Source organism: Carcharodon carcharias, chromosome 2 (genome assembly GCF_017639515.1).
Source record: "Carcharodon carcharias isolate sCarCar2 chromosome 2, sCarCar2.pri, whole genome shotgun sequence".
NCBI classification, from domain to species: Eukaryota; Metazoa; Chordata; class Chondrichthyes; order Lamniformes; family Lamnidae; genus Carcharodon; species Carcharodon carcharias.
The window spans coordinates 28,107,836-28,134,500 of record NC_054468.1 but is presented as its reverse complement, the minus strand read 5'-3'; the positions used below and the strand labels follow the sequence as shown (position 1 = coordinate 28,134,500).

General features: G+C 40.1%; 1 protein-coding gene across 4 annotated transcripts in view; it reads left to right on the top strand.

Annotated features, from left to right (window-relative positions):
* The window catches only part of agfg1a (ArfGAP with FG repeats 1a), an 80,474-nt gene that overhangs the window by 47,085 nt on the left and 6,724 nt on the right, over nucleotides 1–26,665 (top strand). Inside the window, exons 6-11 of one of the 4 annotated variants that reach the window (XM_041180557.1) lie at nucleotides 783–902; nucleotides 7,427–7,498; nucleotides 11,639–11,833; nucleotides 12,697–12,784; nucleotides 21,702–21,778; nucleotides 25,217–25,297. In XM_041180557.1, coding sequence (XP_041036491.1) covers nucleotides 783–902; nucleotides 7,427–7,498; nucleotides 11,639–11,833; nucleotides 12,697–12,784; nucleotides 21,702–21,778; nucleotides 25,217–25,297 — 633 coding nt within the window. Of the gene's footprint in view, nucleotides 1–782; nucleotides 903–7,426; nucleotides 7,499–11,638; nucleotides 11,834–12,696; nucleotides 12,785–21,701; nucleotides 21,779–25,213; nucleotides 25,298–26,665 lie in introns of all 4 variants that reach the window. The other 3 variants (XM_041180548.1, XM_041180561.1, XM_041180564.1) reach the window with 3 other exon arrangements.

Here is a 26,665-nt window from a genome sequence, read left to right as displayed (position 1 = left end):
ACACATGCACGTTCCTGTAAAACTGAGCAGGATACTTAGCTTTTATTTTCCTCCTCTTTACCAATTGTAGTGCAGGCTGCTACTGTGAAGTTGGCTAACTCCGTACAGATCTACCTGGAATCTTGAGCAATTGAAAAGTACCCTTCTCTCTTTTTCTCACTCCTCACTTGCTTATGATTGCATGAGCAAGTTTTTTTTCTCTCTTCCTTTTTCTTGTTTCTCTCTCTCTCATTTCCTCCCCCACTTAATCTGGCTGTGGGAGTTGCTGGTGCCGACATTCAATGTTTTTCCCCATTTTTCAGAAGAAAAAAGCTATTTGGAAGTGAAACAGCATCAGCCCAAATGGAATGGCAGCTTTGGAATTTCTGGGCCTTAATAAAGAGACTGAAAAAGATGAAGATTCACACCTTGGTGGTCTGGTGTAGTACAATATTGGCAGAGCCCAGGGAGCAGCTGCCAAGGAAAGTGCACCATGTCTGAAGATTTCGCAATGCAAGTTCAAAATGAAAAGGCAATTTGGTTTGCTTGATAGAGTTAGAGAGAATGCAGTTACAGTATAACAATAATATAATCGGATGTAATTCAAGATAGGTTATATTAAACTATATACATATTAATTGATTTTACTTGAGAGTCTGGTATCATCTGAACTTTGTGTACTGTTAGGACATGAATTTATTCATAGTGTTCTGTTTGTTTATTGTGCATGACTTTCATAACCATTAACATGTCTATCTTTGGTTTTCTTCTTCCATCCCTTTTTCTCCATGTTATTGTTACAGCTCCAACCTCCCTGAATACAGATTTTGCAAACTTTGATGCGTTTGGAAGTTGTAATGCTTCTGATAATTTTGGAGCTTTCTCCTCAGCAAGTCTGCCACCTTTCCAGTCCAACAGTACAGGTAGTGCTGGTTGTAACTGCCCAGCTTTGCTTTTAGAAATAGTGAGGTGTCTTATTTGTGCCTGAATGTCTGTGTTGGAAAAAGATAGCTCAGAAGGGTTCAGTCAGTCCAAACATCATCGGTTCTCATTTTCAATCCAATTTGTTATTTGATAAATGAAACAAGTAAATAGTAGTGTATCAGCATCTTAAAAGAGAAAAGCTAGTCAATATTTTAAGTGTAGGCCTTTCATCAGTATAAAAAGGAAAAAAAAACTCCATCTTTTCTCTTTTCAGATGTTATATATTTCCAGCATTTTCCATTTTGTATTTCTGATTTTTAACGTGCAGTTTTATTTCCCTTTTATTTTCACAATTCCACAATGTGGACCCATTCTGTCATGTTTAAAGGATTTGGATTTATGTGCCCCTTTAAAATGAAGGTAGTTCGGAGGAAAATAAAGATCTAGAAATAACAATAACTTGAGCAATAACAAAACCTGCATTTCCTTTTTAGTGTAATAAAACACCCCAAGGCATTTCACAGGAGCTTCGTCAAATGATTTTGACACGGAGTGTTATGGCACAGCTGATGGCAAATGCTGAGTTGTTCAAATCCCAGAGGGAAGTTTGAGATAACTGCCACAGCTACTTTTGCAATTTGTATGTTTCGAGATGCGGGCTTTGAATTCAGTAGTAATAAGACCACCGAGCCTTGTAGGTTTTTACAAAATTAGATTAAGCATTTATTAATAAGCAAAGTGATTTTAAGCAGATACATATGTCTACAAATTACTTCTATAATACCTTCTAAACCCCCTAATCTGACTCCCAGTTACATCTCCGTTAAGGCAACAGTAAGACGCAGATTTTAAAAGACCCAGGCAAAGAAACATGGCATCCTGAACAATCCAATTCGAAGTGAATTTTCCAACTTCAATTTGTTGTAGACAGGCATTTCACATTTGTTAGATCTTTGAATGCCTGCCTTTATAAACAGCCTTCTCTCCTTTTTACATATTTTCCCCTTTGAATGCAAATTCCCATTGTTTCACTATGTCTTTGGAATTTACCTCCGTGATCATAAAAATTTATCATAGTACCAATTTTACCAGTAATCTGGAAAAAATAAACTCTCTGTTTCTGAACTTCACCTGGCTATTCACCACTCCTTTGAAAATAATCTGCTTTATTTAAAAATGCGAATGTTCTTTTACACCTTACATTCTAAACTTCCCCCATGTTTACCTACTTAACATTTCAAACCTTGATTATCTTCTAATACATCAAAGCCTTCAGACCAGCTGTCTTTAATCCAATAAAGTCTCTCTCTCTCTCTCTCTCTCTCTCTCACTCATTCTCTCACACACACACAAACACACATAGACACAGATACCACTATTTTATAATGAATTCCAATAACATTATTATATCTTCCTGACATCCCCCTCCTTATTGAAAAATGAACCGGCATAATTTTAAAAAGCTTCACTTTTATTAACCCATCTTATACTATCCCCTATACTTATGTGTATACTTACACTATTACGTTATCAGATGCATGCATTAACATAACTATATCTGTATATACACACAAATCCTTTGTATCAACAGAATTCATTTCAGTTCAGAGCCCAGGTTTTAAATGTCCAACTTTTCCTTTAAGCTTCAACTCTCGATAATATTAAGACACAGCTGATGGTTAAGGATGAGTTGTTCAAATCCCAGAGGGAAACTTGAAACAACTGTCATAATCCATTTTTGCAATTTGTAATTTTGAGATGCAGACTTTGAATTCAGTAGGAAAAAGACCTCTGAGTCTTGTGGTTTTTGTATAAAACTAAATTAAATATTTAATAATTTAACAACAAATTAAATTCATACACATGGCTACAAATTACTACTATAACTTTTTAACAAATCCCCAAATTAATCACTCCCAGGTAAATCTGCACTCAGGCAACAGTAACCCATAGACTTTCAATAGACATCAGGCAAAGCATATTTGACCTTACAAATTCCAAATTAAGTTCCTTTGTAAGTTGGTTGGAAGCGTATAGGCTGGTTGGGTCTTAAATGCCTCTACATTACACACACAAACTCCTTTCTTTATATACCTAGCTTTCCCTTTGAATGTAAATTTTCCATTGTACCACTAGGTCTTTTGAACTTCAACTCTTCTAACAATAAAACAGCTTTCACAGCACCAATTTTATTAGTAAGCTGAAGAAATAAACACATTCTTTGGTTTCTTCCAGCTAAGTGCAAGATTTTAACCGCAGTCTTGAATGGTTTATTCAATAAATGCAAATGAACACTTTACCTTACCAAAACAAAAACAGAATTACCTGGAAAAACTCAGCAGGTCTGGCAGCATCGGCGGAGAATGACCCAATGAGGACTTGAAACGTCAACTCTTTTCTTCTCCGCCGATGCTGCCAGACCTGCTGAGTTTTTCCAGGTAATTCTGTTTTTGTTTTGGATTTCCAGCATCCGCAGTTTTTTGTTTTTATCACTTTACCTTACCATTCTCCTTACTGTCTACCCAATTAACATCTCAAAACTACTATACATCAAAACACCCAGACTAGCTGGCTTTAATCCAATTAAGACACACACCTAGACACAGAGCCCCCCCACTCCCACTAGAATTCTATTTTAAAACATAATTTCCAATAAAATTGTACACATCAATATCCCTTCATGACAATAATGCATCTTCAATCAGATTTTCTTGTCCCACTACATGTATAATCTGTAGATTAAATGATTGCAGTAATAAAATCCATCTGAATAGCCTTGCACTTCTGTCTCGAAATTTGTCCAGAAACTTTAAAGGATTGTGATCGTATAAACAAATTTTTTTATTATTCATTCACGGGATGTGGGCTTTGCTGGCAGGGCCAGCATTTATTACCCATCCCTAGTTGCACTTGAGAAGGTGGTGGTGAGCTGCCTTCTTTACCGCTGCAGTCCATGTGGTGTAGGTACACCCACAGTGCTGTTAGGGAGGGAGTTCCAGGATTTTGACCCAGCGACGGTGAAGAAATGGCGATGTATTTCCAAGTCAAAATGGTGAGTGACTTGAAGGGGAACTTCAAGGTGGTGGAGTTCCCATCTATCTGCTGCCTTTGTCCTTCTAGGTGGTAGTGGTCATGGGTTTGGAAGGTGTTGTCTAAGGAGCCTTAGTGAATTCCTGCAGTACAGCTTGTAGATGGTACACACTGCTGCAACTGTGCATTGGTGGTAGAGTGAGTGAATGGCACCACATCCACAAACAATGAAGCGGGCTGCTTTGTCCTGGAGGGTGTCAAGCTTCTTGAGTGTTGTGGGAGCTGCAAGTGGGGAGTATTCCATCACACTCCTGACTTGTGCCTTGTAGATGGTGGGCAAGTTTTGGGGAATCAGGAGGTGGGTTACATGTCTCATTATTCCTAGCCTCTGACCTGCTTTTGTAGCCACAGTATTTATATAGCTATTCCAGCTCAGTTTCTGGTCAGTGGTAACCCCCAGGATGTTGATAGTGGGGGATTCAGTGATGGCAATGCCATCGAACATCTAGGGGCAATGGTTGGATTCTCTCTTGTTTGAGATGGTCATTGCCCGACACTTATGTGGTGCTAATGTTACTTGTCACTTGTCAGCCCAAGCCTGGATATTGCCCAGATCTTGCTGCATTTGGACACGGACTGCTTCAGTATCTGAGGGGTCACAAATATTGCTGAATATTGTGCAATCATCAGCGAACATCCCCACTTCTGACCTTATGGAAGGAAGGTCATTGATGAACCAGCTGAAGATGGTTGGGCCTTGGACACTACCCTGAGGAACTCCTGCCGTGATGTCCTGGAGCTGAGATGACTGACCAACAACCACAGCCATCTTCCTTTGTGCTAGGTATGACTCCAACCAACCGAGAGTTTTCCCCCTGATTCCTGTTGACCCCAGTTTTGCTAGGGCTCCTTGATGCCACACTCAGTCAAATGCTGCCAGTCTAATCTGGTTTATTTAAAAATGCAAATGTTCTTTTACACCTTGCATTATAAAATTCCTCCATGTTTACCTACTTAACATTTCAAATCAAGCTCATCTTCTAATGCATCAAAGCTTTCAGACCAACTGCCTTTATTGCAATTAAGGCACATACACACATTTTACAATAAATTCCAATAACATTATTATATCTTCCTGACACAGAACCACATAAGGATGACCAAAAGTTTGGTCAAGTTTTAAGGAGGCAACTCCAGAGTTTAGAATTTGCTCAGCTTCATGTATGGCCATCAATGATGGTGGGGTGATTAAAATCGTGGGTACACAGGAGGCTAAAATTGAAGGAGCGCAAAAACTCAAGGGATATGGGGCTCAAGATTACAGAGACAGGGAGGAGTAAGTCTATGGAGGAATTTGAAGACAACGATGAGGACTTTAAAATCAAGGCATTGCTGAGGCCAACATACATCAGCGAGCATAGAGGTAGAGGGGACTTGGTGCGAGTTAGGATGCAGGCAGCAGAGTTTTGGACGAGCTCAAATATGTATGATGAAAGATGGGAGACTGACCAGGACAGCATTGGAAGAGTCAAGCCTAGAGGTAACAAAGGCATGGATGAATAATTCAGCAACCAATGAGCTGAGGCAATGTGGACTTGGCCAGTGTCATGGAGGTGTAAGTAAACGGTCTTGGTGATGGAGTGAACGATCAGAAGTTCCCCTTGCAAACAAATATGACACCAGGGCTGCGAATGATCTGGTTCAGCCTGATAGAGTTGCCAGGGAGGGAAATGGAGTTGTTGGCTAGAGAATAAAATTTGATGCAGGAACCAAAGAAATTGGCTTTGTTCGTCTTGTTGCTCATTTGGAGGAAATTTATGCTCAATCAGTACTGGATGTTAGACATGCAGTGCGACAAATCAGAAACAGTGAGGGAGCCAAGAAATGTGGTGGTGAGGTAGAGCTGGGTATCACCAGCATACATGTGGAGCTTGATGTTGTGATTTCTCGGATGATGTGACTGAGGGGCAGCATGTAGCTGAGATGTAGGAGATGGCTAAAAATGGATCCTGGGGTACTCCAGAGATAATACAAGATGCCAAAGCAAGGGCCTTTGAGTAGAATTTGAAAGGCATCTTGATAAGTTTCCAACTCAGCTACAAACCATGAGATAAAAGGTCACTCTGAAGTAGAGGTACATGCTGTGTGGATATTGTGGTGTTAATATTGTTAGCTGCAATTAACAGCTATAATTGAAAACTAGGAGTACGTATCTTCATTTTCAGGCAATATTGCAGAAGCCGGAAATGTTTACACTGGAGAAGTAAATGCTCAACCTGATCTTTCTGAAGAATGCAAGGCCCTAAAGGTTATTGAAAAAATAAATATCAGTGTATTTAGTGGCTTGAATTTTGCAGTCAGTGGTGAAGCGACAATACTTGTTGCTGACATTGAAGAAAGCTGTCTGCAGAGATCTAGTTATCTCTGTGGCATGAATTTCACCTTTCCCAACATTAACTTGAATCTCCACAAATTCAAGTGGTTCTTCATGCACCCAGCTGCAATAGTATCATCCAGTTGGTAAACAGCCAATCACATTAAAGAATTCTCTCAGACAGCAAACCAGGAAGTAATGAGTATGGATTATGCAGAAAGCAAAATACAGATTAGGTCATTTATGTTAGAAGTTGATGTCATAAACATACATCAAAAAGATTATGATAAAAAACCATGGAGTGTTTGACATTGGTATAGTGTAAAATGGGAAGTTTTTGTCAATTTAGCGATCTCTATAAGATTGCTGTCTGCAGGGATTTCAACAGCTCATCCTGTGGGGAGCATGGAATTACCAACAATTTCTGGATTTCCACATTTAGCTGTACATGTGTGGATGCCAGAAGTTGCTGTCAGCTTCACAAAGTAATAACGGCAAAGTCTAATAGTTTCATCGTCATTACAACTGCAACTGCAAAGTCTGGCCCAATATATTCACAAGCAAAACAGCATAATCTCAAATTTAGAAGAGGAAGGATGAAAAGACAAGTTTCAATTTAATTATGCCAAAGGTGAAATGGATTGCCAAGGGAGAAACTGGGGTGGATTGTATATGAAGATTTGAGAGTTGAATAAGTACTGGCACAAGCCAGGTGGAGTGCAATGCTGTTTTCTAATCGTGTATGCTGTTATGTTCTGTTTCACACGTGAACAGCTCATTTCCTACCTGTTGCTTAGCAAAATGGATCATGTGCCAAACTCTCTGACTTTGAAATATAGAACTTCTCTTAAGTAATGAAAATTTTTAAATAGGCAGTGTTGGCTTGAAAGCACCTTTTAATGTTTTTAAGCTGTTTTTAATTAATACCTCATCAGTTCTTCATTCTGAGATCATATGTTTATTTGGATTGACTCAACCCGGAAGACAGTACTTGAAGGTTAGCCGATCTTGTTGCCATTCATTTGGTCTTGTGTCTGTAATACACTTCACTTTTTTGTATTTCATTTCTGTTCTTCTGTTTCTCTATTGATTTCTCCTTCATATCTCCCGTCGTTCCAGTCTTCAGAACACTTTCATCAGGCAGCAGTTTTGGTGACTTTACTTCCGCTTTTCCTCTCCCAGCTGCCCACAGTAAGTTCTATTTTAGTGTAGGGACCTTGGCTGCAACTTTGCTTTTTGTGTCAGTTCATTCTTAGTGCCATTTATATCCTACCTTTTCTCTTGTGTTATTATCTTATCCTTATGACAGTTTAAGTTTAAGAAAGTCCTGATTCGGTCACTGAGAATTATTGTGTCTATTTTGGACACCTAAGACCATAAGACGTAGGAGCAGAAGTAGGCCATTTGGCCTATCGAGTCTGCTCCACCATTCGATGAGATTATAGCTGATCTGATAATCATCAGCTCCACTTTCCTGCCTTTCCCCAATAATCTTTGATTCCCTTACTGATTAAAAATCTGTCTATCTCAGCCTTGAATGTACTTAACAACCCAGCCCCTATAACCCTCTGTGGTAATAAATTCCACAGATTAACCACACTCTGAGAGAAGAAATTCTTCCTCCATCTCTGTCTTAAGTGGGCGACCCCTTACTCTGAGATTATGCCCTCTCCACAAGGGGAAACAACCTCTCAGCATCTACCCTGTCAAGCCCCCTAAAAATCTTATATGTTTCAATAAGGTCGCCTCTCATTCTTCTAAACTCCAACGAGTACAGGCCCAACCTACTCAAACTCTCTCATAAGAAAATCCCTCCATACCCAGGATCAACCTAGTGAACCTTCTCTGGACTGCCTCCAATGCCAGCACATCTTTCCTTAGATAAGAGGACCAAAACTGCTCACAGTATTCTAGGTGTGGTCTAACTAGTGCCTTGTATAGTTTTAGCAAGACTTCCCTATTTTCCTATTCCATTCCCTTTAAAATAAAGGCCACCATTCCATTTGCCTTCCCTATTGCCTGTTAAACCTGTACGCTAGCCTTTTGTGATTCATGCATGAGGACCCCCAAGTCCCTCTGTGCTGCAGCTTTCTGCAGTCTTACTCCATTTAAATAATATTCAGCTCTTCTTTTCTTCCTGTCAAAGTGCATAACCTCACACTTTCTCACATTATATTCCATCTGCCAAATTTTTGCCCACTCACTTAACATATCTATATCCCTCTGTAGATTGTCTCATCCTCACCAATTGCCTTCCCACCTATTTTTGTGTCATCCGCAAACTTGGCAATAGTACATTAATTTCCCTCATCCAAGCCATTAACATATATTGTAAATAATTATGGCCCCAGCACTGATCCTTATGGCACTCCAATATTACAGGTTGCCATCCTAAAAATGCCCCCCTTATCCCAACTCTCTGTCATCTATTGGTTAGCCAATCCTCTATCCATGCTAATATACTACCCCCAACAATGGGTTCTTAATCTTATTAAGTAGCCTTGTGTGCGGTACCTTATCAAACACCTTTTGAAAATCCAAATATTTTACATTTACTGGTTCCCCTTTATCTATCCTGCGTGTTACCTCCTCAAAGAATTCTAATAAATTTGTCAGTCATGATTTCCCCTTCTTGAAACCATGCTGATTCTGCTTGATTATATTATGCATTTTTAAATGCTCTGCTATTCCATCCTTTACAATAGACTTTCACAATTTCCCAATGATGGATGTTAAGCCAACTGGCCTATAGTTACCTGTTTTTTGTCTCCCTCCCTTTTTGAATAAGGGTGTTACATTGTCAGTTTTCCAATGCTCTGGGAATTTTCCAGAAACTAAGGATTCTTGGAAGATTACTACCAGTGCATCCACCTGTGGCTAGACACCCTACAATTACTTTAACAGCTCTTGAGTTACTTAAAGGTTTTCTACACAAATGCACTGATTCATCTCATTTTTTATATTCCTTTTTGAGGGCTTTTAAAGGACTAACTTTTGATGAATATTTCCTCTCGACAAGATTGCTTAGGGCATGAAACACTTTTCCAATTTAGTCACTCGCTGTCAACATTGAGTGCTCCCACATCAGTTGCAGCTTGGCTTAGATGCAGAACAAAACTGTTAGTCCTTCAAAAATGCATTAATAATGTCACTTGGTCCCAATTGAAACTGTACAACTTGTATTGGACCCCCACAACCAATAGGTTAAAGACATTTTTTTTCAATCAGGAAGGCCAGATTTAAATCCATGTGCTGTCTTATACATTCCAGCCCACAATTGATTGAGGGCTTTTTCAGAAAGGACACTCCTTTAATATGCATATGGCACTGGAAGTTTCCAGCTGTGAGAAATTCTGTTTAGGGTTATTGACTAGCATTTAGCAATACTGCTTCTGTCTTCTGTTGCAATTCCTAAACCAGTGGGATCGGTATCAAATGGACACCAAATTGCTCAACAAATGGAAAAGTTTTGGTCTTATTTCTGCCAAGTGCTGTCCAGCTTCTAACTTTATAAGTTACTTAATGGGGTCCAGAAATGAGATGCAATTGCGATTTGTTTATGCTTGCCGGCTAGTTTTGCTCCACCTGATGCTTAAACTACTATGGTTGTGCTGTAAACAAGTTTCATATAAATTTCATTCTTCAACTATGTGTCACTTCCCAGCTAGGGTTGCTGTTTATGCTGTTTTAAAAAAACAGTCACACTTGCTGATTTTAAAAAAAGTCACATATAAATACAGAGGAAAAATAAAGTGGCACTTTAAAGCAGTTCTCAGTTTTCACAATTCAAATCTTTTTAAATTTTGTGTGCTCCATTATGAAATGGTCATCAATTCTTTCAGTCTTCCTATTTCAAATGTCATTCAGGGATGAGCAAAAGCAGTCGTGGTATGGACATCCATGCAGACTTATTAATTTACTTTGACCATTTATGGCTATCCCCTCAGTTTGTACAACATGGTACATCAGGTGGCTGGACTTCTGCCGTTGTTTTAACATTCTTAAAAATAGCTTAATGTAAAGATGAGATAGGACTAATGAGAAATTGAGATGCAGAACAATGGAATCAACTGCTTTTCAATCAGTATTCTGTTACTTGAATGTGAACTCCCAAAACACTGGTACACCCTTAAAAGCAGCTTCTTAGCACATTGAGTGTGCTGTTTGAATTGTGAAAACTGAGAACTGCTTTAAAGTGGTGCTTTCATAACCAAATGTATAAGCTTCTTTACATGCTGTTGTTTCAAGATTGTGTGACAATCCTATGAGCCCTGTATTCTTTTTCCTCGCCTCACACAGCATATACAAGTCCAGATTATCCCATGTCATGTCTTTGCACAGTATTTAGGAATCTATCACTTGGCCAGAAATGAAAATCAGATTATGTTAAAAAAAAATTGTTGTAAATAAAGTGGGGTTGGAGGAATTCAACTCAAGTCATCTTCATCCAGGAGCATGCAAATGATAAGAGAACCTCAGACATGCTATTGACTTGGCATTTCAATCATATGAGTGAACCGGTTCAGCTGTGGCTTCTCTCCTCATTCTCAGGTCAACTAGTAGAATAGAATAGTATTCTCGCACAAGTTTTGAACCACTTTCCAAAAATAGTGGGATTCTGATGCTTGTAAATAAACAAATAACTTACACAATGCTAATAATGCTGAGTTTTCAGGTTAAGGCTTTTATGTTGGATTTTGAACCATTGTTTACCTATTTCTACACAATGTTGTTACTGATATTATTCTCTGTATTAGGGAAAAAATAGGCTGATGTATAATCCACCTGAATCCATGTGAGGGGAGCTGTTAGCCTGAGTAAATAATACTTCATTTTGATTAGGACTCATTTAAAATAGAAATTCTAGCATTTGGAAAAGAACTTTTGTTCCATAATAGTCAAATAAATTAAAGAACAGTGAGAACATTGGGTTTCAGTGTCCCAACAAATAAACCAAAAAAAATCAGGCAGATCCCTAATTCCTTCAATCAGTTCCACAACAAAGAGCTGTTTAGGTTTTACCACCCAGATAAGAGCCAAAAGTGAACGATTCCTGAGTTTGGCTTGCTGATCGGGAATGCTCGCATTGTGGTTACATTACTGGAATAGTAATCCAGGATTTTTACTAATACTAGACTAGAGTCGAGAGTTCAAAACCCACCATGGCTGCTAGTTAATTTTAAATTCAGTTAAATTTGCATTAAGTAATATATTTAAATTGTAAATGTATTTTGTAGCTAATAATTTTTTTTGTTTTCTGTATCTGCTGTTTGCTGCTATAGTCTCTTTAGTGCTGAAGGCCAACATTTCTCCAAATCCTCTTTTTCTCAGGTGGATCCTCTGCTTCAACTAATGCTAACTTTGCAAATTTTGATAACTTCCCAAAATCATCTAGTGCTGATTTTGGAGCTTTCTGTTCCTCGGGGAATGACACAACAGTAATCAAAGCGCATGCTGTCACTCAGGATAAATATGCAGCACTTGCTGATCTGGATAACGTTTTCAGCTACAGCACATCTACACAAGGTAAGACCAACTGTACATTACACAGCCACAGTAGGACAGTGAATTATGTTGCAGTATGGGTAGGTAATGAAAGCCTATTGCCGCTCAACTAGGTATAATAGGGGAGTTGAGCATCAGCAGGCCTTCATTATTTGCACCAAGTGACTTTTTGACATATGTGCGCTTGGGCAATGTGCATGGTTGTAGCCCTGAGCTGTTCTGGGGAAGATGGTGAGACGTTGTTGGTGACTCTCACCATCTCTCTAGCATTTACACACATTCATCTTGCAGAAACAGGAGTAGGATTGCCTCTCTGACCTGATGCCTCTGTCCAACTGAAATCAGCAGAAATACTTGGGATTTTCCTGATTTGTATATCTCAGTAACGCGCCACTAATATATACATTCACTGAGTCTTTTTCTTATAAAACCATCACAAAAATTGTTTTGGGTTTTTATTTTAATTCAAATGTAGTTTCTTCAGTTTTGATGAGATTCAGCGGCAACTCTTAGTGGGATCAGTTATCTTTAACAATAGCATAATTTTTCACCAAGTATTCAAAAGGAACTATGTTGAAGGCAAGGACTCTATGATTAAAGAGAAAATATTTGGCTAATTAGTACCTCTTTTCATGAGTGATCGATGATATTTTGTGGGATGCTGATTGACCCATGTTAGCTCATTCTAGCAGTTAAGTGATCAGATTAAATTAAAATCTTTCAACTATTTGCCATTTTCTTAAATTATGCCTTAATTATTTTAATATCAGTATTTTCACAAATTAATATTTGATATTCATATTATTTTGAGCTTGAAAAATAACTTTTACAAGCTCCACAATCATCATCATTTTGAATTCTTTATTTTTTCCTCCTGTATATAGGTGGAAGTAATCAACTGCCTAATTTCAGCTCGACGACTGTTGGATCTTCTGTGATGACTGCCAATCAGTCAAGCTCCTCAGCAAACAAGTATGCAGCACTAGCAGAATTAGATAATGTCTTTAGCTCTCCGACAGCCACTAGTAATGTATCTAGCACAAGCAGGTAAAGTGCACTGCCTACATGGCACTTTAGAACATAGACTTTCTAAACTCAAAACAGAAATACTACATGCAGCAAAATTGCAGTCTTGGAGATGTGACTGAAGGCAGCCATTCCTGAAGAAAGCCTTACTCAGTGAATCATTTTCCAAAGTCCGGTCTGTCAGATTTGAGTAAAATTCAGCAGATTCACTGGATAAGATTTTGTTTCTTTTCATCCCAGTATGTACAGTCCTATTTTAGTGCTTGAGCTGTGGGTTTGGGGATAACTTCAAAAGGTTGTTTCAATACCTAGTAAATTTATGGATTGCAATAATTAGAAATATTTCAGATGAGCCTAAGTTGCCACATTATGGATTTGCTTATAGATGTATAAAAACTTGCAACATAGTGTCTTTTTATTTTCATGCACTATTGTGCTATAGTATGCACATGTAGCTTGGGTCCTTCTCATTCTTTGAAAGAAGTTCCACCTCTGCAAAAAAAATAGGCTATTACAATCAACTGAATGGGGAAGAGGGAACAGAAATAGGTCAGGCTGCCAAGGGCTGTCCCTTTACAGGGCTTTATGCCAGATGCATACGTCTTGATAAAATAATCTCCCTCCCACTCTGCTGTATGTAAGGCTTTATTCTGGGCCATGACCTTGGTTCTTTGATCATATGGGGCAGTCTTCCCCTTGACATCAGTGAATAAACATCTTGCATTTGACATTATCGATGTTAAATGGTGCAGTTTCCCTAGATGTAAAGAAGAGATGGAGAGATGACACTGCTTATTACTGGAGACCATTTGTTTATCTCCCAACTCACCTACCCAAAGAGGGGTGCACTTAACTGGAAATTCTTCATGTTGCTGTGCCACGCTTGTCCTCCAGCTGAGTTAGTGGACCTTGTCTGCCTGTGAACTTGAGAGGTTGATCAATGTCAAGCAATGAGAAATCCAAAAATTAGGTTTTACTCAGTATGGAATTAAGAGGGTATTTTTTTGACCAGCCTTCTGAGTTTGCAGGAAGCTCTGTGCTTCTGAACATTGTGCAGCTTCAGAAGACAAAGGATTGCAGGTATCATTCATTGGAAAGGCCCATGATATTCAATATCAATTTTAAAATCAGGAATCTGCATAACCAGTTGCAGAAGACGAAGCGAGCAGAACTAGACCAACTGAAGTCCTCAGTTATCAGCCCACTGAAGTGCAAGATATCCCCTGAAGGAAAATGGTATTGATAACGAAATGGGGGGGGGGGGGGGGGGTAAAAAAAAAAGCTCCCAAGAAACTTTCCAAAAAGTAAAACAAAAAAAGAATCAAGTAATCCATTATAAGACCATTTCTAGAACTAAAGAACTAAAGCAAAATTTAAAGCTATGAAAAGGCTGATAAGACTGAGAATTTCAAGGGACATTGTAGCTAGGTGATTTCTCCCATTCTCTCTCCAATCACAGGAGAAAGAGGTCAGCACTACCTCCTTATTTACTGCTTCCACTTTGTTAGTTTTATCTCTCACGTTACGTTCCTTTTTTGGCTGAGAAATTGGTATGGCAACTTACTGGAACACCAGGAAGATGCAAAAACTATGATGTTTTTAAATTCCAACTTAACAGCTCCTCCTGCTGCTGTTTTCTTTGGCTTTTATTCCACTACAACTGCCCTAAAATGCTTCATGTTCTTCTCAGTTTTCAATCCGCCTGACCCGATCCCTTTGCACCCATGCAACCAGATAAGCATGTGAGGTCCCAATCGTGTGTATGTACATGAAACCTCCTTCAGTTCTACCCGAAGGCAAGTCCAGTCTACAGCACCATGGGCAAGGAAGCAGGTCCTGAATCCACCCCAGCTGGAAGGGGAATCAAACCACGTGCTGTTGGCTCCAATCTGATCCATACTAACTGTCCAGCCATGAGCCAACTGAAACCCCCCCCAAGGAGTCCCAGTTGCTGCAGCAGCATGCATTTTTACATGCATGCCGCAGCCCAAAGCTATGGAAAGTGATGGCAGAGGCTCCAATTTTCTTCCCATCTGGCTGACCAAGAATCTCTCCTGCCCTTGCCACCTGCCGTTGGTGTACATTGGACAGGTTTATAAGTTGATACTCAACTTGTTTGGCTGCGTTGTGAACATACCTTCCTTAGCCATCAAGTCCTGGAGTGAGACTTGAACCCGGAGCTTCTGACTCTGAGGCAGGGACACTGCTCATTGCACCACAAAACCTCCTATACGTGAATTCGACTCTCATTTTTTGTTGTATCAGTAAATGGAAAACTGCTTGAAGCCCTGGTAAAGGATGTTTGAGGGTGTTTTAAATGAAGCAATATAACTATAGCAGACCCATTGAACAGAGAGTATCTCAATTTTCAGAATTTTCTCATAAATCCAAAATTGGAATTTCATTTGTGAAAGTCATTAAAATGTTGCTATGGAGCCTTTCCGCCTTTTGATGCTCTACAGTCATTTGCCCTTGGAAACAATAATTACAATAACAAAATGTGAAAAACGAACATAAACTGGGTCAGTGCTGCTTCTGTTTTGAAGTTAGTAACGTTCTGGTGTGGAGACAGAACTATGTTCAATGCTCTTGAGAGTACAGATTTTCGGCTCATTTGGTCTAACGTTTAAAGAACCCTAAATCACATAGGTAACTTCTTTTTCTACAGACGTGTGTAATTTTGTTGTGCTGTATGCAATGATAGATTTACTTGGCATGAAAAATTATTTTATTTTCATTTGAATAAGACTCCACACATCATTCAGGTAAGGAAAGAAGCACAACCAAAAAAATCAGATGGCTGCCTGCCCCTTCCAGAGAACTCATTCCAGAACTACATGATCTTCACTTGCTGCATCAGTAAAAGCTCCAACCACTCTCCCCTTTGCTGCGTCGTCTCCCACCATTGTTATCAGTTATCTCATGGGGTGGACTTCTCTATATGAATGAAGTACGCAGCACAGAGCCTGTCCAACCATTTCCTGTGACAAAAATCCTCCTTACTAGTTTGTTTGCATGATTTTGCATGTGTTCCCATGCTGTATGCTGTTTACTATTTTAAAATTCTGCATTGGGTTCAGGAAGTCATTCCAGTGGCAGATTTGCAATTGCAAGTTCAAAGATTTAAACATAATTAATATAAAATAGAAGGCCTTTGTGGCCACTAGAAAAGCAGACAAATAGAGAACAACCCACTGAATACCTGCATTTCAAAGACACTTGCATTACAGGACAAGAGTTGAGAAAACCTCAAGGAGTTGCAGAGGCTACCTGCTAATTAAAACTGCTACTTTAGGTAAATGGCATTCTAAATCTCATTAATATAAGCATGCCATTTCTACCTGTTTTTTTATTTTGAACTGAAACTAATCAGGAGTGCAACTCTCTGCGTGACCTTCTGATACTATGCTCTACTTGGAAGCTGTAATCACACTGGTGCTGAACTTGTAGTCCAAATGGTGGGATAAGTTATAACTGTGCTGGAATTTCAGTGCATGAATTGGATTAATGTAGCCTCCAGCAGCACAACTATCCAGTCAAGTCAGTGAATTGATGAGAAATCTGGCACTGAGAGAATTTTCAATACAGAAAGCATAACCAGGTTTATCAGTCTATGGAATCCATTGAGTGAAGGAAGCCATTTAGAAAGATTACCCTAAAACTTAAGGCTATTTGCTTTTCCTATAACAGAAAGTGTTGCTGAATGAAGAGATTATTAGTGAAAGTGCATGGAATTGGAGTGAACTTTGCAAGATGGGTTGGCAATTGGTTGGATGGTACGAATGCTAGGTGGGAATACAGGCTGCAAAGAGATAGATGCAAGCTAAGGCAAGAAGGTGACAGATGGGGTATAATATGGGGAAGTGAGGTTATTCACTTTGGTAGTAAGAATATAACATCAGAATATTTCCTAGAAGGTGAAAAACCTCAAGAGAAACCTGGGTGTATTCGTACAGCAAGAAATTAGGAGGGGAAATGCCTTTATTGCAAGGGGATTGGAGTACGAGAATAAGGAGGTCTTGCTACAGTTGTAAAAGGCTTTGGTGTGACAAAACCTGGAGTACTGCGTGGGGTCTTGGCCTTCATATTTATAGAAGGATTTACTTGCTTTGGAGGCTGTGTAGTGAAAGTTCATCACAGGAAGCAATCTAGTGAGAAGCTTGTCCAGTGAGAGGCTAAGTAAATTGGGCCTATATTCTCTGAGGTTTAGAAGAATGAGAGATGATCACTTTGGAACATTGAAGTTTCTAAAGGGTAGATACTAAGAAGTTTTTTCCCCTGGCTGGGGAATCTAGAGCATGGGGGCACAACCTCAGGATAAGGGGCCAATCACTTAGGACTGAGATGAGGAAAGATTTCTTCACACAAAGGATTTTTGAATCATTGGAACAAAAACAAAAATAGCTGGAAAAACTCAGCAGGTCTGACAACATCTGCGGAGAGGAACACAGGTAACGTTTCGAGTCCATATGACTCTTCATCAGAACTAAGGAAATATAGAAATGTGGTGAAATATAAGCTGGTTGAGGGGGGTGGGACAGGTATAGCTAGCTAGAGGGCCAGTAATAGGTGGAAGCAAAGAAGAGATTGCCAAAGATGTCATAGACAGAGAGACAAAGGGGTGTTGACGATGGTGATATTTTAAATATTTTTATTTAAATATATTTTTCTTTTCCCACCTATTTTTAAATGTATTTCAATCTATCGTTTTATCTCCACCTTTTAACCCATTTTGATCCCTTCCCCCCACCCCATCCCCACTAGGGCCATCTGTCACATACTTGTCCTATTTTCTACCCTTTATGTCACCATTAGCACATTCCTTAGATAATATCACCACCGTCAACACCCCTTTGTCCTTTTGTCAATGACATCTTTGGCAATCTCTTCTTTGCCTCCACCTATCACTGGCCTTCTATCCAGTTCTACCTCTCCCACCCCCTTCAACCAGCTTATATTTCACCACATTTCTATATTTCCTTAGTTCTGATGAAGAGTCATACGGACTCGAAACGTTAACTGTGTTCCTCTCCATAGATGCTGTCAGACCTGCTGAGTTTTTCCAGCTACTTTTGTTTTTGTTTCAGATTTCCAGCATCCGCAGTATTTTGCTTTTATCTATGAATCATTGGAATTGTCTAATCCAAAGGTTGTGGATGCTCCATTGTTATGTACATTTAAAGCTGAGATAGACAGATTTTTGGTGTCTCAGGGAACCAAAGGGATGGGCAGGAAAGTGGAGCTGAGGCAGAAGATCAACCATGATCATATTGAATGGTGGAGCAGGTGCGAGGCACCAGATGGTCTGCCTCTGCTTCTATTCCTTCTACAACAGCAGACTTTGGTCTCATAAGATAATGTTTTGCGCCATGGTTGTCAACTCTGTTAAGCATCGCCTGGTGTGCCTCAAAAGTCCCATTCTGGCATGGCAGTCTCTGCCACATTTGCTGCAAAAGAAGACAGTGGACCGAGAAGGTATACGAGTCGCTGGCCTGTTTTCTCTGGGCCTCTTCTCAGGCTGCTGAGCTTTACCTTTCTGCTCACCTCTTCCAACGTACCTCTAAACAGTCAGCCTCCAGAGGTCACAACCATCAGTCACTGTCTCCCAGTTGTCATTGTCCAGCATCTTCATATCTCGCTTGCGGGTGTCTTTGTAATAGAGCTAATAGATGCCCAGGAGGTTGTGACCCAGTGGCCAGTTCACCATGCAGATGGTCTTTAGGTATACGGCCATCATCCATCCAATGAACATGGCAGAGATAGCATTGACACTGTTGGCTCAGCAATGAGTTAATGCTGATGGAATTATCACACTCCAGAACTTCTGAGTTGGTGAGCTTGCCCTGCCAAGAGATGCCAAGGATGTGTCTGAGACAGCAAAGATGGAATCTGTCCAGCCTTTTCTTCTCCCTAGCTTATGTTGTCTCGGTCTCACCATCGTAGAGGAACGCACTGAGGGCGCAGAATTGGTAGATTCGCAGTTTGGTGTTCTCAGTAAGATTGCTGTTAGACCATACTCTCTCTCTCTTAGCTATTCCTTATGCTCTTATGAAGCAGAGAGGAATAAAGTTGACAAAATTAGTGTTTTCCTAGTCTATTTTGGCTGTGCCACATGACTAAGGGGTGAGTTATATTAGTTTTCACTTTTTTGTGACTTTCAGTTTGGCCCCAACATGGGCATTTGTTACCCAGCCAAATATCATTGCCAGCTTGCCCTGGATGTAACATGTAATCTTTTTAGTATTTCTGTTTTCGCATCATCTGGCTGTACACATTAAAGCTACAATTCATTTTTGCACTAAGAAGCACCGTTCCGTAAATCTGACAGCCTTGGCCTTAAACATGGACAAAAGAGCAGAACTCAAGAGATGAGGTAAGAATGACTGCCCTTGACAAGGCAACATTTGACCAAGTTTGGCATCAAGGATCCCTAGCAAAACTGAAGTCAATGGGAATCAGAGAGAGAATTCTGCACTGCCTGGCGTCATACCCAGCACAGAGGAAGATGGTTTTTGTTGCAGGAGATCAGTCGTCTCCGTCCCAGGACTTCGCTGCAGGGGGTTCCACATGTTAGTGTCCTAGGCCAAACCATCTTCAGCTGCTTCATCAATGACTTTTCCTCCATCATAAGGTCAGAAGTGAGGATGTTCGCTGATGATTGCACAGTGTTCAGCTCTGTTCACGACCCCTCGGATACTGAAGCAGTCCGTGTCCACAGGCATGAAGATCTGAACAACAGTCAGGCTTGGGCTGATAAGTAGCAAGCAACATTCACACCACACAAGTGCCAAGCAATGACCATCTCCAACATGGGAGAACTTAACTATCTCCGTTTGACATTGAATGGTGTTACCATCGCTGAATCCCCCTACTGTCAATGTCCTGGGGGCTACTATTGACCAGAAACTGAACTGGACTAGCCATATAAATACTGTGGCTACAAGAGCAGGTCAGGGGCTGGCACTTCTGTGGCGAGCAACTCACCACCAGATTCCCCAAAGCCTGTCCACTATCTACAAGGCATAAGTCAAGAGTGTGATGGAATACTGTCCACTTGCCTGGATGAGTGCAGCTCCAACAACACCGAAGAAGTTCAACACCATCCAGGACAAAGCAGCCCACTTGATTGGCATCCCATCTACCACCTTAAACATTCATGCCCTCCACCACCGATGTATATTGGCAGCAGTGCGTGCCATGTACAAATGCACCACAACAACTTACCAAGGCTCCTTTGACAGCCCCTTCCAAACTCTTAACCTCAAGGGCAGCAGATGTGTGGGAACACCACCACCTGGAAGTACTCCTCCAAGCCATACGCCATCCTACCTTGGAAATATATCGCCGTTCCTTCTCTATCACTGGGTCAAAATCCTGGAACTCCCTTCCTAACAGGACCGTGGGTGTACCTACACCACATGAACTGCAGCGGTTCAAGAAGGCAGCGCAGCATCACCTTCTCGAGGGCAATTAAGGATGAGCAATAAATGCTGGCCTAGCTAATGATACCCACACCCAATGAACTAATACATTTTTAAAAATTAGCTGAGTGCAATCTATTTCTAAATGCGTTTTTGGCCGAGAGCAGCATTTTGCCAGTCTGGAAATGGCTTCACATGGATCATTTAAAAATTAAACAATTTCTGAAGTTAAGATGGTTTGTAACACCTGCTCCATTAGGATCAGGTATATGTAAGGCAAATTAATTTTCTATTTTTAGCAACTAGTTAATGGTGGATACATGCAGATCAATTAAAGTCTGCTTATAGGCATCTCTACTATCCAATGCAACTTGTCTCACCCTGGATATTCTCAGTCTGGAGGGGCTATGCTTAACATGTTCCATCAGTCCAAAGCTGATGCCACGTTAGAGAGCAATGTGAAGTATTTCTGAATGGCACTGAGTTTATAGCACAGAAACAGGTCATTTTGCCCAACATGCTATATCGATGTTAATCTCCACATGAGTCTCCTCTTACTCTTAATTTAATGCTGTCAGCAAATGCTTTGCTTACCCTTGTATTTTTTTTGAGTGAAAGTTAGGACCTGGCAAATATGTCAAACCTCTTACATGGGCTAATTTTTGGAGTTTTCCCAATGGCCCTTAGTCTTCTTGTGTTTTTTTTATTATAAGGATCCCTTGTTTTCAAGGATGCTGATCTGTATAAACAGAGCCTGTCTCTGCTCTGAAATGTTTACGTTTTAAGTTGTTTAAGTCATATCCTTTTACTGTCTATTGAGCACACTAAAATGTTACATGTTTAATAGTTCTATCTATTCCAGTGTTACAGGCAGGGGTTTTCTCTCCTTCCCAAAGATCATAAGGGACTAAGTCATCACAGCTCTTCACAAAACCGAATGTACCGCCTCTGGTCGCAAAGAACTGGAGATGACACAGCAAGGGGGCAGTCTTTATAGACACAGTAAGTGAAGATCACACAGATCTGACCTGAAACCTCTTAAAGGAACAGGTATATCTGATTTTTCCCAGTTATGTATCTCACCTCACCTATGATATATGGAGTCTAAACTTCTTTCAAAGAATGTTTGTTACATACCTGAAGGTGACCAATCCATCTTCAAATGGAGGTTGATTACAACCTCATATGGTGATTAGGTGCTACCACTTGATCAGCTTCTAGTGTCCAGCCTTGGAATTGCATGTGAATTGCTCCAGTGTTGTCCTGCTGCCCCAAACACTCAGTCGAGTAATTTCAACTCTGGAGACTTTTAATCCCAGTCGCATGGTTGAAAGAAAATTTCAAAGGTTTTTATGGAAAATAGCAATTTTGGTGGAATTTGGTTCTAGCCTTACTCTTCTGTATTTTATGGAGACTGTTATAAAGATCATTTTCTCCTGCAGTGTGTTTGGGACAATACAAAGTGCTACAGCAGCACAGACTCATTCTGGGGTCAGCACAACACCTGCAGCATTTGGAGGTAAGCCATCTATTTTGCTGGGACAAGTTTAGATTTGGGTAAAAAAAATTATTTTTTTGCGACTATGCAATAGCTCTTTCCTAATTTTGGATATGAGAAATTAAAATATGGGGTAATAAGCTGTAGCTCCAACAAGTTGTGTCACTGAGCACTGTTTGTTCTCATTTGTTCCTATATGATGAATTCTTGATGTTTAATGAATTCTTGAAATGTAAGAAACATTACAGAGGGCACACCCAGTCCAGAAGAGAGAAAGGAAGCCAGTGTGTATTCCCTTCATTCATCCACCCCTTTATCTCTTTGCCATAACTGCTAGTGATCAGAAAGTGGCTTCATACTGTGAATAATACCAAATAAAAAGTAAACTCATAGGGTACTCTATTAACACATGTTTTGCTGTGCTCTCTCCATTACCACCTTTATCTTCTGTATAATGGCTTTTTATAAGATGTTATGGTTTGCATATAAGACAGAACATTAAGTGGGACTGTACCACATTGACTTTCCCCTGATCAGAAGAGCATGACTGAGTCCATCAATTTGCAATCAGTCTTCCATAATTTTCTTTAAATCAATGTATAAAGTGGGAAAATAAAACATATGTTTGCATTTTGAACTGACAAAAAATTATTCTCCTTGAGTAAAAATCTGAATGGTTCAGTTTATGAAATACTAGTTTGACCTCAGCTGGAGTATTGTATCCAATCCTGGGTATCTCACTTTAGGAAGGATATGATGGCTATAGGGAAGATACAGAAAAGATTTACAAGAATGGTTCCATGGAGGAGGGACTGCTGTTACATAGATTGGAGAAGCTGGGCATGTTCCCCCTAGAGCGAAGAAGATTGAGAGGAGATTTGGTAGAGTTGTTGCAAATCATGAGGGGCCTAGACAATAGACAGAAATTAACAGTTTCAGTTGGCAGAAGGATTGAGAATCAGAGGAAACAGAGTTAAAGTGAATGACAAAAGAATCAATGGCAACATGAGTAAAAACTTCTTTACGCAGTGAGTGGTAAGGATCTGGAATGCACTGCCTGAAAGGATGGTGGGAGCATTTTGAATTGTGGTTTTCAAAAGGGAATTGGATAAGCACCTGAGGGGAAAAGAAATGCAAAGCTGTAGGGATAAAGCTGGCTTTCAGAGACTTGGCACAGGCTTGATGGGCTGAATGGCCCCCTGTGGTGTAACTATTCTATGAAATGAGCACGCATAACATATATGGTTGGATAAATATTTTCTGGAGGATGTGAAAGGTACCATACAGGGGGGGATCCTCAGCAGTGGGTTGGAAGGTGGGTGGGGCCAAAAAACGAGGCAAGCTGGGGGAGGCGGAGTGCCTGTCACTTCCTGATGCTGTGGAATTCTCTCAATTGTGGGATCGTGGAGGACTGCCTTCCCACCCAGAGGATAATTTAAGGGCCTTGTCCCACCACCACTGGCATTCTACCAGCGGCAGGAGGTGCCTGCATCACATGGGAAAAACCACTCAGTAAAACACAGGGCCTCCTTGCAGACCACGAAGGCGCCTTCAACAGCAAGGGCCGGCCACATGGAAGCAACCCTACCCTGCCCTCACCACCGCTGCCCCCCAAATCTTGCCAGAGCCTGCCTTTCTGGGCCCAGCAATTCCCACCCCACATATATTGGTCCCAGAGTAGCATCCGCGTCCTAGCAATAGCCACCACCTCAGCCCCAGTGACACTTCTAGGATTGAAGAGCTGCCAGCCCTCTGATTGGCCCGGAGCCAATATCCTTTGAAGCAGGATATTGCCCCTTAAAAGAATGGGAGCCCAGACGCTAGGCCATTCATTGCCACAGAATTGGGTCAAAGCCCTCAAAAATAACTGAGGCCGGTTTGCCCCCGACTTTCTGGCCCATTGTTGGTGCTGCAGCCACCCTGGCAAAATTCATGAATCTCAGCTGAAAAACAGCAAGATTTATCCTCCCCATAACATGTACGAATTGTTGGGTGAGTGTGAACAGGCATTTTGCCTCCCTTTGCTGTGTACCTAGCCTTTGCAATGATGACATGCCCAAGTTAGGTAACTAACACAAAAATAACAGGCCTTTTTGGGTTTTATTTTCATTGTTTTTATAGAACTTGAGCTTTAGTTAGTGAAAATTTGGTTCTAATATTTCATCAGCTGAAAGGCTCTTATTGTAATAAGAAACTTAGTGCATTAAAGTAGATATCTGAGATTGCAACAAAGCCTAATTTATGATGTTTGCTCTATTAACGCTATATAGTAAGTAAACTAGTTAATGTAGAGAATACATTTACACTTGATGTGCTGCAATAGCAAAACATATAGCCTCTGATTCAGTAGGTAAATGCACGTGGGTATACTATTGAGTAATAGAAAAGGTCCATTGCTCAATCCCAACATGATTCAATCCTTGGATTTGGTAAACCCACCAGTCTTCATTTCCTTAGAATAACTGGCCTAGGGAAGGGTAGACTGGCTGATATTTATTATTCAGCCATAAAGATGGAAATGGAAATAGTTATGTTTTTTTCATCATCTTTGAAAGAGATGGGTAGGGACTGAAAATCAGTATTTCAAAATATAATTGTAAAGGTATCAATGGGAAGATTTATCAATTTTTGAAGCTTTTTTAATTTTGTAGCCATTCAGAAGGGACAGGGTGTCACCAGGAGAAGCCAACTGCTCCTGCAAGCTTAGAACAACAGCACATTCCCCCTGAAGAATTGATGATGTCAGAGTAAAAATCACACAAAAAGTGGGAGACACATTCAAGGACACTCAATGTTGAGAGATTAGTGAAGAGGCAGTGGGAGTGAACAGATCTGCAAATACGAGGGAGAGAGTGAGTCAAGACAGAGACACAAATGGAGTAGACAGCAAAATATATCTGAGAATTAGAGCAAATTACTTAAAATCTGCAGAAAGCATGGATGGGAGTCAGTTGTAAACTTGTGCACTGCCCCTAAATGCATCACATAACTCAAATATAGATGCAACATATGGCCAAAATATGACTCAATTGAGAAATGGCATATATAAAAATAAATTAAGATTAAATCTATTCAAAATGATTGTGTTTGTGAGAACATTGAAGTCCTGTTGATGGACATCATGGATTTTTAGCAGATTACACCCAACAATTGCAGGTAAACATGATACTGTGGTCACTAAAATGAAAGGGCATTTATTTGGATTTTGTCTGCTAATTCATAGGTTTTTCTAAATTTAAAGTGCATAAAGACTTGTATAATAATACAAATCTCAATTACATATCTGCTGTAATCGGAGAATGTTTCTCGTTTCATAGAAAGTGCTCTTGTCAATTGTTGGTTGCAAAATAAGCAACTATCCTTTGGACGTTCCTAGTCTAATACTTCAAATGATACTGATTTCTGTACTTTAATCTGTACTTTAATTCTGTACTTTTCCTGGTTGTGCCTTTGCAGCAGCAACCAATCCATTTGTAGCAACTCCTGTTTTGCCAGCAACTGCTGCCACAAACCCATTCCAGACTAATGGAAGAACTGCAGGTATGGATAATAAACCTTTGTGAGGATTGGTGTGAAACACATTTGCATTCATTGTGTGACATGTCCATATCTGTAAACTCTATTGAAGTGCATGCATTATAGTGGAGCCAGAGGAACAATGAAAAAGTCATTGCCAGCAATTTATGATTTCCAAGTCATAAATTCCTAATGTAAACAAACTGGCAATTGATGATTGCAGGTGGTAAGGCCTCTGCTCTTCTTCCACTGAAGATATTTCTGAAAAGTTCAGGCACAAAATTTTGTTCATACAGGTTGATCCACAATAAAGACACCACTATTTCATTGCCACCTAAATAGCATTATTGGAATGGCTGTACTGGGCTTAACATCTGATACCATATTGGGCAGAACTGTCACTACTCACAACTCCCCACCCTGATAGCAGTAGTACTTTCACAGAACCAGTAGCTTGGAATCTAACCAAATCTTTACAGAGGGTAATGAGGAGCAAGTGCTTGGGGAACTGGTTGTATTTTTATCCTGTTTCATGTCTGGTCCTGACCTAATTTTCAAAAGTTGAAGTACATTTTCAAATGAAGCTATTGTGAATGACTGGGAGTTTCAGAACTTAAAAAAGCATTTTCTTTGAGCACAAGTAATATGTTTGAGGTTGTTACAAGTTCTAGATCCTGGCGATATGAGCACAAACTTCGAGTGGAAAGCATGCACAGAGTGTTGTTGCGATCCCCTTAAGTTTAAAGAGAAACAGACGCAGATTGCTTCCAGTTTGATCCCACATTTGCTTTACTGAGGGTTACTGTAGATTTCTTCCTCCAGCGCCAAGCTAGGCAAGTCTCCCAACCTCTTTTTGTCTCAAGTTCTGTCACCAAACTGAGCATGAGCTCTCGCCTGCATTCCATGTGGTGAATGATAAAGTTAGTATTTTCTCTGCTTAAGGTGTAGGCTTGGTTAACATTTACCTCTTTTGCTCCCTTGACTCAGTCTACTGCAGCTGTCTCTGTTTTCAAACTGAACTGCTGACTGCCTGCAGGATTCTCTGAGCAAACACACAGATAAATAAGGCCTGCCTAACCTCCACATCTCATCTCCATGTCAGTGTTGTATATTTGGGACTATCCAAACAGATCTATAAATTGTTTTTCACCTTCAAAATAACCCTTTAATTCTGTGACCAGACTCCCTGATTCCACCAAGGACTCCTTTGTTTACAGAGCTGCTTTAATCTTCGTTGATCTGGGAACTAATTTAAGTCCCTTATTGATATGACCGTAGACCTTCTGTCCCTACCAAATACTCAAAGATGGGTCTTCTGTTGCTTAAGCTTTATACCTGCTAACTCTAACCTTATTAAATAAACAATGGTTATCCTTTGAAACTGTAATTACC